Source organism: Notamacropus eugenii, chromosome 3 (assembly GCF_028372415.1).
Source record: "Notamacropus eugenii isolate mMacEug1 chromosome 3, mMacEug1.pri_v2, whole genome shotgun sequence".
Classification (NCBI taxonomy): Eukaryota; Metazoa; Chordata; class Mammalia; order Diprotodontia; family Macropodidae; genus Notamacropus; species Notamacropus eugenii.
The window spans coordinates 214,048,432-214,061,024 of NC_092874.1; the positions used below are offsets into that span (position 1 = coordinate 214,048,432).

At 34.5% G+C, this 12,593-nt stretch overlaps 1 protein-coding gene across 3 annotated transcripts in view; it reads right to left on the reverse strand.

The window, feature by feature from the left end:
* CNTN1 (contactin 1) overlaps positions 1 to 12,593 on the reverse strand; it is a 284,489-nt gene that overhangs the window by 96,062 nt on the left and 175,834 nt on the right. For all 3 annotated transcript variants that reach the window (XM_072654328.1, XM_072654329.1, XM_072654330.1), the window contains 3 exons: positions 11,963 to 12,090; positions 11,518 to 11,693; positions 5,015 to 5,135 (listed from right to left, as the gene is read on the reverse strand). In XM_072654328.1, the coding sequence (XP_072510429.1) occupies positions 5,015 to 5,135; positions 11,518 to 11,693; positions 11,963 to 12,090 (425 nt within the window). The remainder of the gene's footprint in view (positions 1 to 5,014; positions 5,136 to 11,517; positions 11,694 to 11,962; positions 12,091 to 12,593) is intronic.

The window sequence follows — 12,593 nt, forward strand, 5'->3', positions numbered from 1 at the left end:
AAAGATCCTCTCTCTCTGATCCTGTCTATGTCTTTCATTTCAGATCAGCTCCCAAATAAAGATATTGAAAAAAATGCCGGAAAAATATAGGAAAACTTGAATTACATTGGAGTTGTAAAAATATATTAGATGTGTAATCATAAGCAAGTTATCTTATCTCTTCCCCAGTTTTCTGATCTGTAAAGAGAAAAATAATAATGATAGCCACCTCCCAGGGGTGCTGTGAGGATCAAAATAACTTGAAAAGTGCTTATAATGACTGGCATATGCCAACCACTATATTATTATTTCTTTAATTTAATGTAATTTTCCATGTCTGATAACTCTAAAGTGGATTTAAAATGGTAAAGGTTAATGATTTTCAATGTGGAATAATTTGGAGATGCATTTAACTGCATTGATGTCATCAGAAGTTGTTTCATGTTTTAAATACATGACATTGTTTGTGTTATTCTTGCATTTCTAAATTCTCTCATATTGTGAAACTGGAGAGATCATTGCAACAAAAATGCTGTTAGATGAAATAGCATACCTTTTTAATCTGGATTCTGTTAGATTATGAATTGAGCTTTTAAAGATATGTGATACAAATAGGTATTTGAAAACAGTTAAATATTTAATGAGGTGTATTTTGTTATAAAAGATCATAACAATAAGTTTACTATGATATCAAATTTTCATTTGAAAATTTTTGGCTATTATGAAAATGTATAGGGTGGTTTAAAGATGTAGATTTGACATATAAATGAAATGTTAACTGTTAGGGAAACATCAGGAAAGATATGCAAGCCCGAAGTTGTGGTTAGTGAAATTTTCCTACTTAAGGTAACTATTCTTGGAACTGTAATTTACTATTACTTTGAATTTTGATTACAGGGATAGTGTCTCAATTGTCATGAAACTAATCATTGAAAATGATAATACTGTACTCTGGAAACTGCTACAGATTGATGTCTGTGCTTGGGAAAAGACATGACCTAAGGATCCTGATGACATTGTTATTTCTTTTCTCAAAAGGAAATTTCCCCTACCTGGTTAATCCTGATTCTTGTTTTTTTAAACACCCTGTGGTTGCATGATTGGCTGTCAGATATGACTCATGCTTAGAATCAAAGGGTGCTAAGGGAATTTTATCCTCTGTTATAAGACACTATTATAAGTACGTCCCTCCTTTTTCTTTTATAGCTAATTCCTATAATCAAGAAGTTTCGCAAGAACAATAACAAATCTATTAAGTAATATTGAAATATCTCTGGGTTACTAATGTAGGATGCAAGTATGAACATCTTATAATGTTAGTCTGTATTTGTGGTCAAATTATAATACAAGGATGATATTCACCGAAGGGGGAAATGATTAGGTAAAGTAATAAGACAAAGATGCAATGTAAAATCTTCTAATTAAATGGAATTTTGAGAAAGCTTTTCTCTAAGAACTATATACATACATATATATATATATATATATATATATATATATATATATATATATATATATATATATATATATATATATATATATATATATATATATATATATATGTGTGTGTGTGTGTGTGTGTGTGTGGTTGACTTCCAAATTTATCTACCATAGAAATTCATGCTGGTTTTAGTAATAAGTTCTCAAAATTGGATTAGGTATTTTACACATAAATTGTATTGATAACAGTAAAGAAAGTGAAATTATTTTTCCATTTTTAGCATATATGTCAGATAACTTTAAAGGGCAGAAAAGCCTTTTTTATGGTTGGACTCTCATAAATTTTTTAAAAATTCTTATAATCAAGGAGGGGATTTAGGTAAGGATAGACGTAGTAAATGACAAACTGAAATTCTCTGAAGTTTCAAAATTGGATAACAAAATTTAAGTGATTGTACTACATTAGAATTATTTAAGAACTTCTAGATTTGGAACCAGAGAAGTAAAGCCCCTTCAGAGCTGTCCTGAGAATAAAACCTATTGTCCAAAAAAAGATATCTAGGGGCCAGATGTGAGACATCTGAGACTCAAAATGTACTGATTGAATGGATATCGAGAATGAGTTACTAGGGTACAAGGAGACTTGATATTAGTTAACAGTGGTGATAATTATTGTATTGCTTTGGTCTTTTGTTTCTATTCTGAGCTTTTGAGACTGGTTTCTGATTTCAACTTTGAGGTTCTAGTCTATAGTCTCAATTTTGAGACTGGTTTCAGGTCGCAGCCTTGAGATCCTGCCTGATGGTTAAATTTGCTCATTTACCTTGGTGACATGTAAATCTCCCTTCTCAAAATATAGTGAGCCTCCTAATTAGTTTGATCTGTGAGCTGACATTAATGAAACTTGATTTAATGTTAACTATGATTAGGAATTTGTGGAAAAATCTTATAGATTTGGCTTACAGATATAGATTGAGGAGATTAAGACAGCAAGTGGTTAATAGTGGGAATTGAATGAACCACATTATGACTCCATCTTGTGACTCAATCCTGGAACTAGCTTAATACTTATTCAGTTTTGAGTTTATTTCAACTTATGTACTATGAGAAGACCTTATTTAATTGTGGGAATTGGGAGAAAACCTTATTGCATAAGTTTGAACTTAGCCCTGCATGGATGGGAAGCTGGACTATCTTTTTGTGCTGCTTAGAGACTCTTAACCAAGTATTCATGTTATGCTGACCAGAAACTCAGATTCAAAAATAGATGGAAGGAGTTTTTCCACAATTGTACATCTCAAGCAACCCATATATCTTATCTAAAAACTGGTCCCATTTTGATCAATTAATAATTGTTTCTAAGGGTCCCTACCAGGTCCTTCTGACTACTCCCACAGCTGCCAAAATAGTGGGTATGAACTTTTGGATCATCTGAAGAGAAACCCCTATTCCTGAGTGAACAGAAGAACCCTCTAAGAACTCAAGGTCCATCTAGTACAGACCCAGAAGCAACCAACATACAAATGAGAGAGTTGTTCCAAGATTCCTAGACAGAGGTTAAGTATACTATCCTTGTATACTTAATATTCTTATATACTTCTCTTTTATTATGTGCTCAGTCACCAAGGTCCTGATTCATGTATGTGTTTGCACTTTCTCCCTCTATATTCTTGGAGCTCCCACCTGGGGCACATTTCCCCAATAGAACCTTTTAAGCAACTAACCTCCTGGGATAAAAAACACATACACATATACATGTATATATGTGTGTGTGTATGTGTATGTATTTATACACACACATACATACATACATATATAATGTATATATGTATGTATACACACACACATATGTATGGGTTGCCTTGGGCCTCCTCCTATGGGAGATCCTGGCATATTGTGTCTAGTTTCCCTCTTCCAACAGTAAAGAAAATTTTTTGCTTATGACCACTATCAGTTCTTTGGTTTTATTTTGTTTTAGTTCTCAGAGTTAACTGTGATAGTGATAACCTGTGTGAGAACTTCGGTATTTTTTCAGTTGACACTTCTCAACCCTTCTGCTCTCTATTATAGGTGTGTCAAAAGGCAAGAAACAGAGCTAGAGTATGTCCTTTTTAAAGACTTTTAGAGGTGTAACCCAGTGAATAGATAACTGTTCAGTAATTTCATCTAGAGCTTCTTGATACTTCATAAAGGATTAATAAATATAGTCATGCTTTGGTTCTTCCTTTAACACCTTACATCATGCTGTCTCTGTTACACGTCCATTCTGCCATTTTAATAACCAGGCTGAGGGGTAAGGGAAAAAAATCTATTGATTGAGGTTTTCTAGGTTAATTCACCCCACATTCACATTAAAATTTGTATAGAAAATATTTAAATAATCTTTCCTTCCTTGGATCTCAAATAAAATATTATTTGTTATGTTATGAACTTTTTCTTAGAGGGAGTGCTATCTGAATCTACATGTGGGCCTTAGAGTCAAGAAAACCTGAGTTTAAGCTCTGTTTCTCACACATACTAGCCATTAGTAAGTCCCTTAACTTAAGGACCACAGGCAACAGATGTAAAACTAAAAGTTACAGATGATTTGTCGCTCTGAATTGGTGGAAGGATTTGACAAACTGAGAATTCCACATGCAGAAAAATGGAACATTGAGTATAGTGCTCCATTGGACTTTTAGGACCCCTGTATTTTGTACTTTTGTACTTATTTCTATACTTCTATCTCCTGTACTAGACTACAAGCTCCTTAAGAGCAAGGATTTAATCTTATTCAATTCAGTTCAGTTCAATATAATCTACTCTAATTCAAGCCATGATCGAATTGCTATTTAGGAAACAAAGCCACAGAAAAGCAGATTTTTCCTGTTGCTTTTATCCAAAAAGAACCAATTCTAACTGCTGTAGGATTGCATTATCTGCCAATTATTCCTCTTTTCCAGAAATGGACAGCTACCTAAGAAATAAGCAAAATATCTATACATATATGTGCGTGTGTATGCATATGTTTATGTATACGTACATATACATAAACATACATATATACACATTCATATACGTGTGTGTGTGTGTGTACATATAGATACCTTACCTTGGCAAGTTTTCTAGTTAGTCACTTTTTGAAATGGTAATATTTAAGAATGGAGCACTTTAAGATAGTACTCAAAGAAGTTGTGGCTAAAGTCAAAGAAATGAGATTTCTTAAGGCATACCTATCTACGTGAAAGCATAAAAGTATTGAACTTTAATGAAAAACATAAAATAATTAGATGAGGAAAAAATACTACTACGTCTATTCCTTTAAAATTCTATATTTTCAACTTGCTGAAAAATTAGTAAATGAGAATTTTTAGTAAGTAGAAGAGTACATAGAGAATTATAGTACATCTACATATACATTTTTAGTAAAACAAAATCAGCATTGTCTATTACTGGTTCAGCCATAAAGTATTACGAGGCAGAGGCAAAAAGCAGTCTTCAAGAATGAATAGTGTTATAGTGTAAGTACTTGACCAAGATTCACTGGAAAATGTCCTGAATTGAAACAAATCGAATATCTTTGATTTTTCTAATGGGACAATGTTAAAACTCTTACCTCGAACAACAAGGTCAGCAGAAGCAGAAGAATTATCCACAATTGTCTGAGCAGTGCAAGTATAACGTCCAGCATGTTTCAGTTGGGCATTTTTAATAAGCAAGTCACCATTGGAATCTAGCTGTTTGAAATTAAAGAAAAACAAGCATTCATCAGTTATATAGCATATATATATATACACACACACATAAATATGCATATATGTGCATGCACACATGAATAAGCTGTTAGTGAACAAGTCACTTGATCTCTTTAGGTTTCCTTACCTATATTTTCAGGGATTAGATTAGATGCTTTCCAAATTGATATCTAGCCCTAAGTTTTCTGCAATTTCTACTAAAAGGGGAGTATATGAGAGAAAAATGAATAGATGCAATTTTATTGCTTGGTTTAATCAACAAAACTGAAAATGATCTGATCTTGATATGGTTATCAATGCCTTCCATGTAGGAAAATCAAATAAACCATGGTTAGGTAGAATTATGATTTGATCTATGATTCTGCTTGATCTACCTGAATGTACCATAGTTGTACCAATTGTGAAAAAGTGTTTAAAATGACCAAAATAATAAACTTGTCCAGACTAGATTTTTTACTGTCATAGCCTCAATATGAAAATGTACTAAAAAAGAATCCTTTATTATAAAGCAATGTTCTCTCCACAAAATGCAGATACAATATGATAGAATACAAAAAAAATTATTAAGTTCCCATTGTGGACAGATATGTATGCTGTCCTCTGAGATAACCTAAGATGTTGTCTCTGGCTTCAAGAAATTCAGTCCCCTAGAAGAGTATAAGATACAATCATAAAAACCCAAAAATATAAAATGTTTTGTTATAAGTACATTAGAAAGTTATAAAACTAAGTGATAAGAGAACTGAAAGAAGTCATTTATAGGAATCACTATTAAAATCCAATTGGATAATTATTTTGATGTACTCTAAAAATATATTCTTGGAAACTAATGTTTTTCTTTATTAAGGGGAAGGGGCTAACAAATTGTTAGATCTGCCACATTACCCATCCTAAGCCTACATATGTCCTCTACTCAATAGCGGGACTCTCATGGCATCTTGGCTTATACCTGCTTCTCCTTTATTGGCCAGAAGGGACGGGATTCTTTTAGACCCTCTCCCTTAGACCAAAATGGGGAAATGTCAAGAACCCCATGCCATGACCACCCTTCTCTTTTGACTCCTCTTTTTTTTATTCTTAGGAGACACCCTATTTTCCAGAGCTTAAGGCCCAGCAAGCAAGCTTGTGCCCTGAACCTGAAATAACAATAATTGTTTGTGCTCACCTATTTGATGACCTCCAACAAGTACTGTAGTTTGTAGTCCTGCTGCAACTAAATCACAGAAGTGATGTCCCTGAGCTTCAGCAAGCAGCAACACAAAGCCATGCTATGTATGGAGTTTTGGCCACCAGGCAACCTTGCCTCATTGTTGCTGTTATGTTTCACCACTATCGCAACATCACACTGTTTGATTCTTTAGCTACACACACACACACACACACACACACACACACACACACACACACACACACACACACACACATATATAGCTTCACTGCCTTGGGCCTCCTCCTACAGGAGATCCCTGGCATATGTGTGTATTTTCTCTTTTCCAACAGAATAAAGAAAATATTTTGCTTATGGCTGCTGTCAGCTCTTTGGTTTTATTTTCCAGAGTTAGTGATAACCTATGTGAGCACTTTGGTATTTTTTCAGAGTGGATGCTTCTCAACCTTTTTGCTCTCTATTATAGATGTGAGTCAAAAGGCAAGAAACAGGCCCCTCTTAGGAGCTAGAGAATGTTCTTTTTAAAGGCTTTTAGAGACATAACCCAGTGAATAGATGACTATTCACTAATTTAACAAGGAATAACAAAGAATAAATCTAGACACGCTGAAGATGGTGAAATTTATAAACCTTAACAAATTAATATGATAACTCAGTAGTATGTGTGGAATGTAGTATAGTTAATATGAATAATTCATTTTTTTAGATAAAACAAATAAAATAAACTTTTTCAACTAAAAAGTCTTAAAATTGTAAAATACTGTGCTCTTTTGTTCCCAGAAATTAAAATTAAAAATTTGCATATGTAAATGTGCGTATATATACATATATACAAACATATATACATACATGTATGTATATATGTGCATGTGTGTACATATACATATATGTTCTATTATCAAATTACTGAACTGTGTATGAGAAAAACCACCTAGTTCCATTTATACCTAGACAAGAACTACTCTAAAGTTATCTTTTGTTTAATGACCTCCAAGTACTCTAGTTTATGGTCCGTCCAAAAAATTCCTATCAATTTGTGATGTTCCTTCTACCAGTATTTGGCATATGGACGGATAATTCATTCTCTAATAAACAAGGAACTGTGAGTACCATAATATCATGAACATAGTATGCTCCAAACACATGCTTACTCTACTTATTTGATTTGAAATGACTCACTGACTGCTAGTGGGGCCAAATGTTTACCAGAGAGAAACTAGCCAGGAAACTACCGAAGCCAGCTCACCCTGGCTCTTGTGATTATTACATTTTTAATGGGACACAGCTCAGAAATAAGCAAAAGCTGCAGCATCAGTGCTTGTTTTATTATTTTGTTGAATGTTTAGACTTAAGAAAGTGATGGGAAAATGTTAATAATGCAGATTAAACTTAAAAGTATGTCATAAGTATACTGTATACGCTTTTCAGAGAACTAGTTGTTAAAAAAGATTACCAGCACACCACTGATCTAGGCCCAGTTGCAACCTAAAATTAGAGATAAAGACACCAGTTTCATATAAAGATAGAACCAGTTTAGCAATAATTTAATTCAATTCAACAGACAGGTTCTATGTGTCAGACACTGTGCTAAGCACTGGGGATACAAAAAAGGCAAACGATAGTCCCTGTCCTCAAGTAACTTGCAATAAGGAAAACAACATGTAAACAAATACATAGCAAGCCAGCTATATGCAGGATAAATGAGAAATAATATAGAAAGGAAAAGCATTAGAATTAAGAGGGGTTAGGTAAGGCTTCTTGTAGATTTAAAATGTTAACTGCAACTTAAAGGATGCCAAGGAGGTCAGCAATCAGAATGGAGGAAGAAAAACATTCTAGGTATGGGAGAAAGACAGAGAAAATGCCCAAAGTCAAGAATATTTTGTTCATGAAATAGTCAGAAGCTCAGTGTCATTAGATTGAAGACTATGTGATGGAGAGTAAGGTGTAAGAAGACTAGAAAAATTAGTTTATTAGGTTATTAGGGGATTAGGTACTAACAGTCTAATTTTTCTTTGCTCCTGGAAGCGACAAGAAGCCAATGGAGGGGGCAGAGGGAGGGAGGGAGACAGAGAAAGAGAGAGAGAGAGAGAGAGATGGATGGATGGATGGATGGATGGATGGATGGATGGATGGATGGATGGATAGATGACTGTACTATATTTTAGGAAAATCACTTTAGTGGCTAAATGGAGCAGGAAGACCCATAAGCAGGATATTACAGTAATAGAGGCATGAGGTGATGAGGACCTATACTAGAGTGGTGGCAGTATTAGAGGAGAGAAAGTGGCATATTTGAGAGATGCTGCAAAGGTAAAACACTGGGCCTTGGCAACAGTTTGGAAAATGAGGGCTGAAAGATAGTGAGGAATCCAGGATGACTCCTAGGTTGTGAGCCTGGAGGACTGGGAAGATGGCACTGCTATCTGCTGTGATAGGGAAGGCAGGAGACTGGAAGGACTTGGGGGAAAGACATTGAGTTCTATTTTTGATATAATGAGTTTAGGATGTCCACTGGATATCAAGGTAGAAATGTCTAAAAGGCATCCAGAGACACAAGCTTGAAAGTCAGCAAAGAGATTGGGGCAGGAAAGATAAACTTGAGAATTATCGTTATAAAAATGGTAACTAAATCCATTGGAGCTACCACATAAAGTAGTAGAAAGGGATAATGAAGAGGGTCCAGGACAGAACCCTGAGGGACATCTACAGTTAGAGGGTGTGATCTGCAGAAAGATTCCAGCAAAGGAGGCAGAGAAGGACTAGTTAGGAGAAAGTGGTTTCCTAAAAACCTAGAGAGAACAAGGAGAAGAAAGTGCTCAACATTACAGAGGGGTCAAACTGAATAAAGATTGACAAAAGGCCATCATTGGATTTGGTAACTCAGTGATCATTAGTAACTTTGTAGAGAGCTGTTTTGGTGGAATGACAAAGTCAGAAACCAAATTGTTAAGGAGAGTGAGAGAAGAGAAAGTAGAAGCATCTATTGTAGATGGCCTTTTCAAGAAATTTTGCTGCAAAGGGCAGAAGAGAAATAAGATGATAGCAAGGATGAAAGGATGAAGCGAAGGTTTTTTCAGCATAGGGGAAACATGAGTATGTTTGTAAGCAGTGAAAAATGAACCAGTACGAGAGACTGAAAATAAGTGAAAGAGGGGCAATCTGTTAAGGAAATTGGATGAAATGGAATCACTTGAACAAATGGAAAGGTGAGTTTTGGTAAGGAGTAAGGACTCTTTAACATGTGAAACAGGGATGAAGAAGGAAAAAGTGTCAGAAAGCACATGAGTGATAGTTCACAGAAGACAGTATCAATTTTTTTTGTAGAATATGAGGCAAGTTCCACTGAGAGAATGGTGAGAGGGAGAGCCAAGAGAGGTATGAGCAAGGATGAAAAGATTTTAAAGAGCTTCTGTGGAGAGTGGGCTAGTGAGTTGATAAGGGAGGTATAGCAGAATTGCCTAGCAGCAGTGAGGATCCAGTTGAGTTTACATAACATAAATTTGTAGTGAATCCAATCAGAAAGGTTTTATGATTTTCTCAACCTTCATTCAGCAACTTGTACATATTGAAGGCATTAAGGCAAAGAATGGTGGGAGTGATCCAAGTATAAAGGTTGGCTGAATGTAATTGGCAATGATAGGGGGATAGGGATTCAAGAGAGGAAGACAGTATAGAATTCAATTGGTTCACCAAGGAGTTAGGATCAGGAGAAGAGGAGAGAGTGGCTAGTGAGGGGAGATGACCTGGGAGATAAGTGAGTGGTCAAGAGATTGGAGGTCATGGTGAGGATGAAGAATGGACTATAGTAAAGGGAAAGAAGAGGGAGAGGTGAAAATAATGGGATCTCAGAATGCTCAAAGATGGAGGTAGTACATTTCAGGGAGAAAGAGACTCCTGAATGATTGATGTAATAAGGATTGTCATTCTCATCTAGGGAGACAAGAGTGAAAACAGAATTTCAGAATAGGCCCAAGCTAGTCAATAACTCCAGTAAGAAAAAAAAAGAGCATGAGCATTATAAGGTCTGCATGATAAAATCTTTGACATGAAAGTTACAAATGTGAGTGACCAGTAAGATGATGATTCCCTCAAAAATAACAGGAAATTTGGTAAGACTGGGGGAAAATAAGAACAAATTCTGTTTTGAACAGGTTGAATCTGAGATGTCTTTGTAATGTCCAATTCACAATATCTAAAAGGCAGTTGTGACATGGGACCGGAGCAAAGAAAAAAGGATTGTATTTATGTATCTGGGCGTCATCTGTATAGAAACAATAATTTAGGAGTTAGTAATGAGATCCCTAAGCAAGACAATATAGAGGTAAAAGAGAAAAGGGCCCATGATAGAGCCTTGGGGGACACCCAGAGTTAATGGATACCATGTGAATAAAGATTCAACAAAAGAAAATGAGAAGTGGTTAATCAGGGAGGAAGAGAACGAGGAGCGAGCAGTGTCATGAAAACCTAAAGGGGAAAGCATAACCAGGAGGAGGTGATTGATTGATAGTGCAAAATTGTGTAGAGAGGGGAAGTATGAGAACTGAGAAAGTCATTATATTTTTATATGCTGCAAATATAACAACATACTAAAGTTGTATGAGAAAAAAGATTTGATTGAAATCTAATTAATATTTATTGATACTGGGCTCTGTCAAAATCTTTATGATCATCCACTATTTTAAATATTCAGCAATAATACAAATATATTTGTAATTTAGCGAGCACTTAAACACTAAAAACTTCAGTGTCCTCACATATTACAGGGGTATGATAATACTGGCACTACACTCTTCATAAAACTCTTATGATGAAACTGCATTGTAAACCTTAAAGCATTATGCAATTAGAAGTTATTATGAATTATTATTTATTACTAAACACTAATTATTATAATTACCAATTACATAAATCATTATTACTATGTAATCTAGGGCAAATAAATAAGCTTTATTTACCTCAGTTTCCTTAACAATAAAATGAAATTCCTAGGATAGTCATAACTCTTCCATCTTTAACAGTTAATTAATATAAATTTTAAATACTTTTAAAAGTCTGGCTAGTAAACTTTTTTTCATTTAGAAGCTTAATTATTTCTTCATTGCTCTTCCTGTGCCTGAACCAAAAACAAAATATTAACAATCTTTGTCTTTGGAGTGAAAAATATTTTAACATATAATAAAAATTCATATTTACCATAAAATTCCTCATGTAATGACTATTTTCTTTGCTAAAATCAATCACATATCCATTCAAAGACCAAATAAATGTGAGGTCCAGTGCAGGATCGTGGGACGCAGAACACTGCATGGTAGCATTCTCACCCACAGTGACATCAGCATTAGCTGGGGGTAAAGTAATCCTCGTGGCATCTGAATTCATTAAAAAAAATGAAACACTAAGTTATCTATGATGCACAACAGAGAAATTCTAAAATGTTGTGGTTCATGCACGAAAATGCATAAGCTCTATGCAATGAACTTTATTTTACTGGGTTTCTCACAAGAAATCAGAGAGTGGACTCTCAGAGTTTTTGACAACTTAAATTCACAACTATACGAATGTTAGAAAAGGATAGGGAGCATTATTGTTGCTAATTTGACCCTTGAGTTCACTAATTTTATTAAATATTTAGTCTCACCTGTGATTAGTAGAGTTCCAGTATTATTAGCTTTTCCTCTGTTATTTTCTGCAAAACACGTGTAGGTGCCTTCATCAGCCCTTGTAATATTCCTTATTTCAAGGCTACCATCATCCCAAATGAGAATTCTATTTTAATAGAAAAAAGAATAAATGAAATATATTTCATGCAATAGATTATATTCATAATTACTTCATTACTTTAAAGAACTGCAGTTTCACCCCCTTAAGCAGACAGTAGATGACTTGATGAATTGCTCTGGCCAAATGGATTCATCAACTGGTGCCAACGTTCTAAGTACGATCTCCAATGAATTTAGCTAGGATGAACCTTGTAAAACATCTATTTTATTGCTAAGTTAAACCTGGAAGTCATTCTAGCTTAGTTGGACTTACCAGAGTTCTATAGAAGTTTTAGAGAGAAAATTTTTAGAATCCAAGTACATCTCCACATGAACAGAGGACTTTTGAGGAGACTTATAACTTAAAATGTACTATAAATGGACTGTCTTTTGACAAAATTATATTTCATATAAGAATGATGCTAACTCATTTTTTTAAAAGTTGAAAAATCATTGTTAGTGTGTCTTTGGATACACATAGATATCCAATCTTCATCATATAAAGATCTT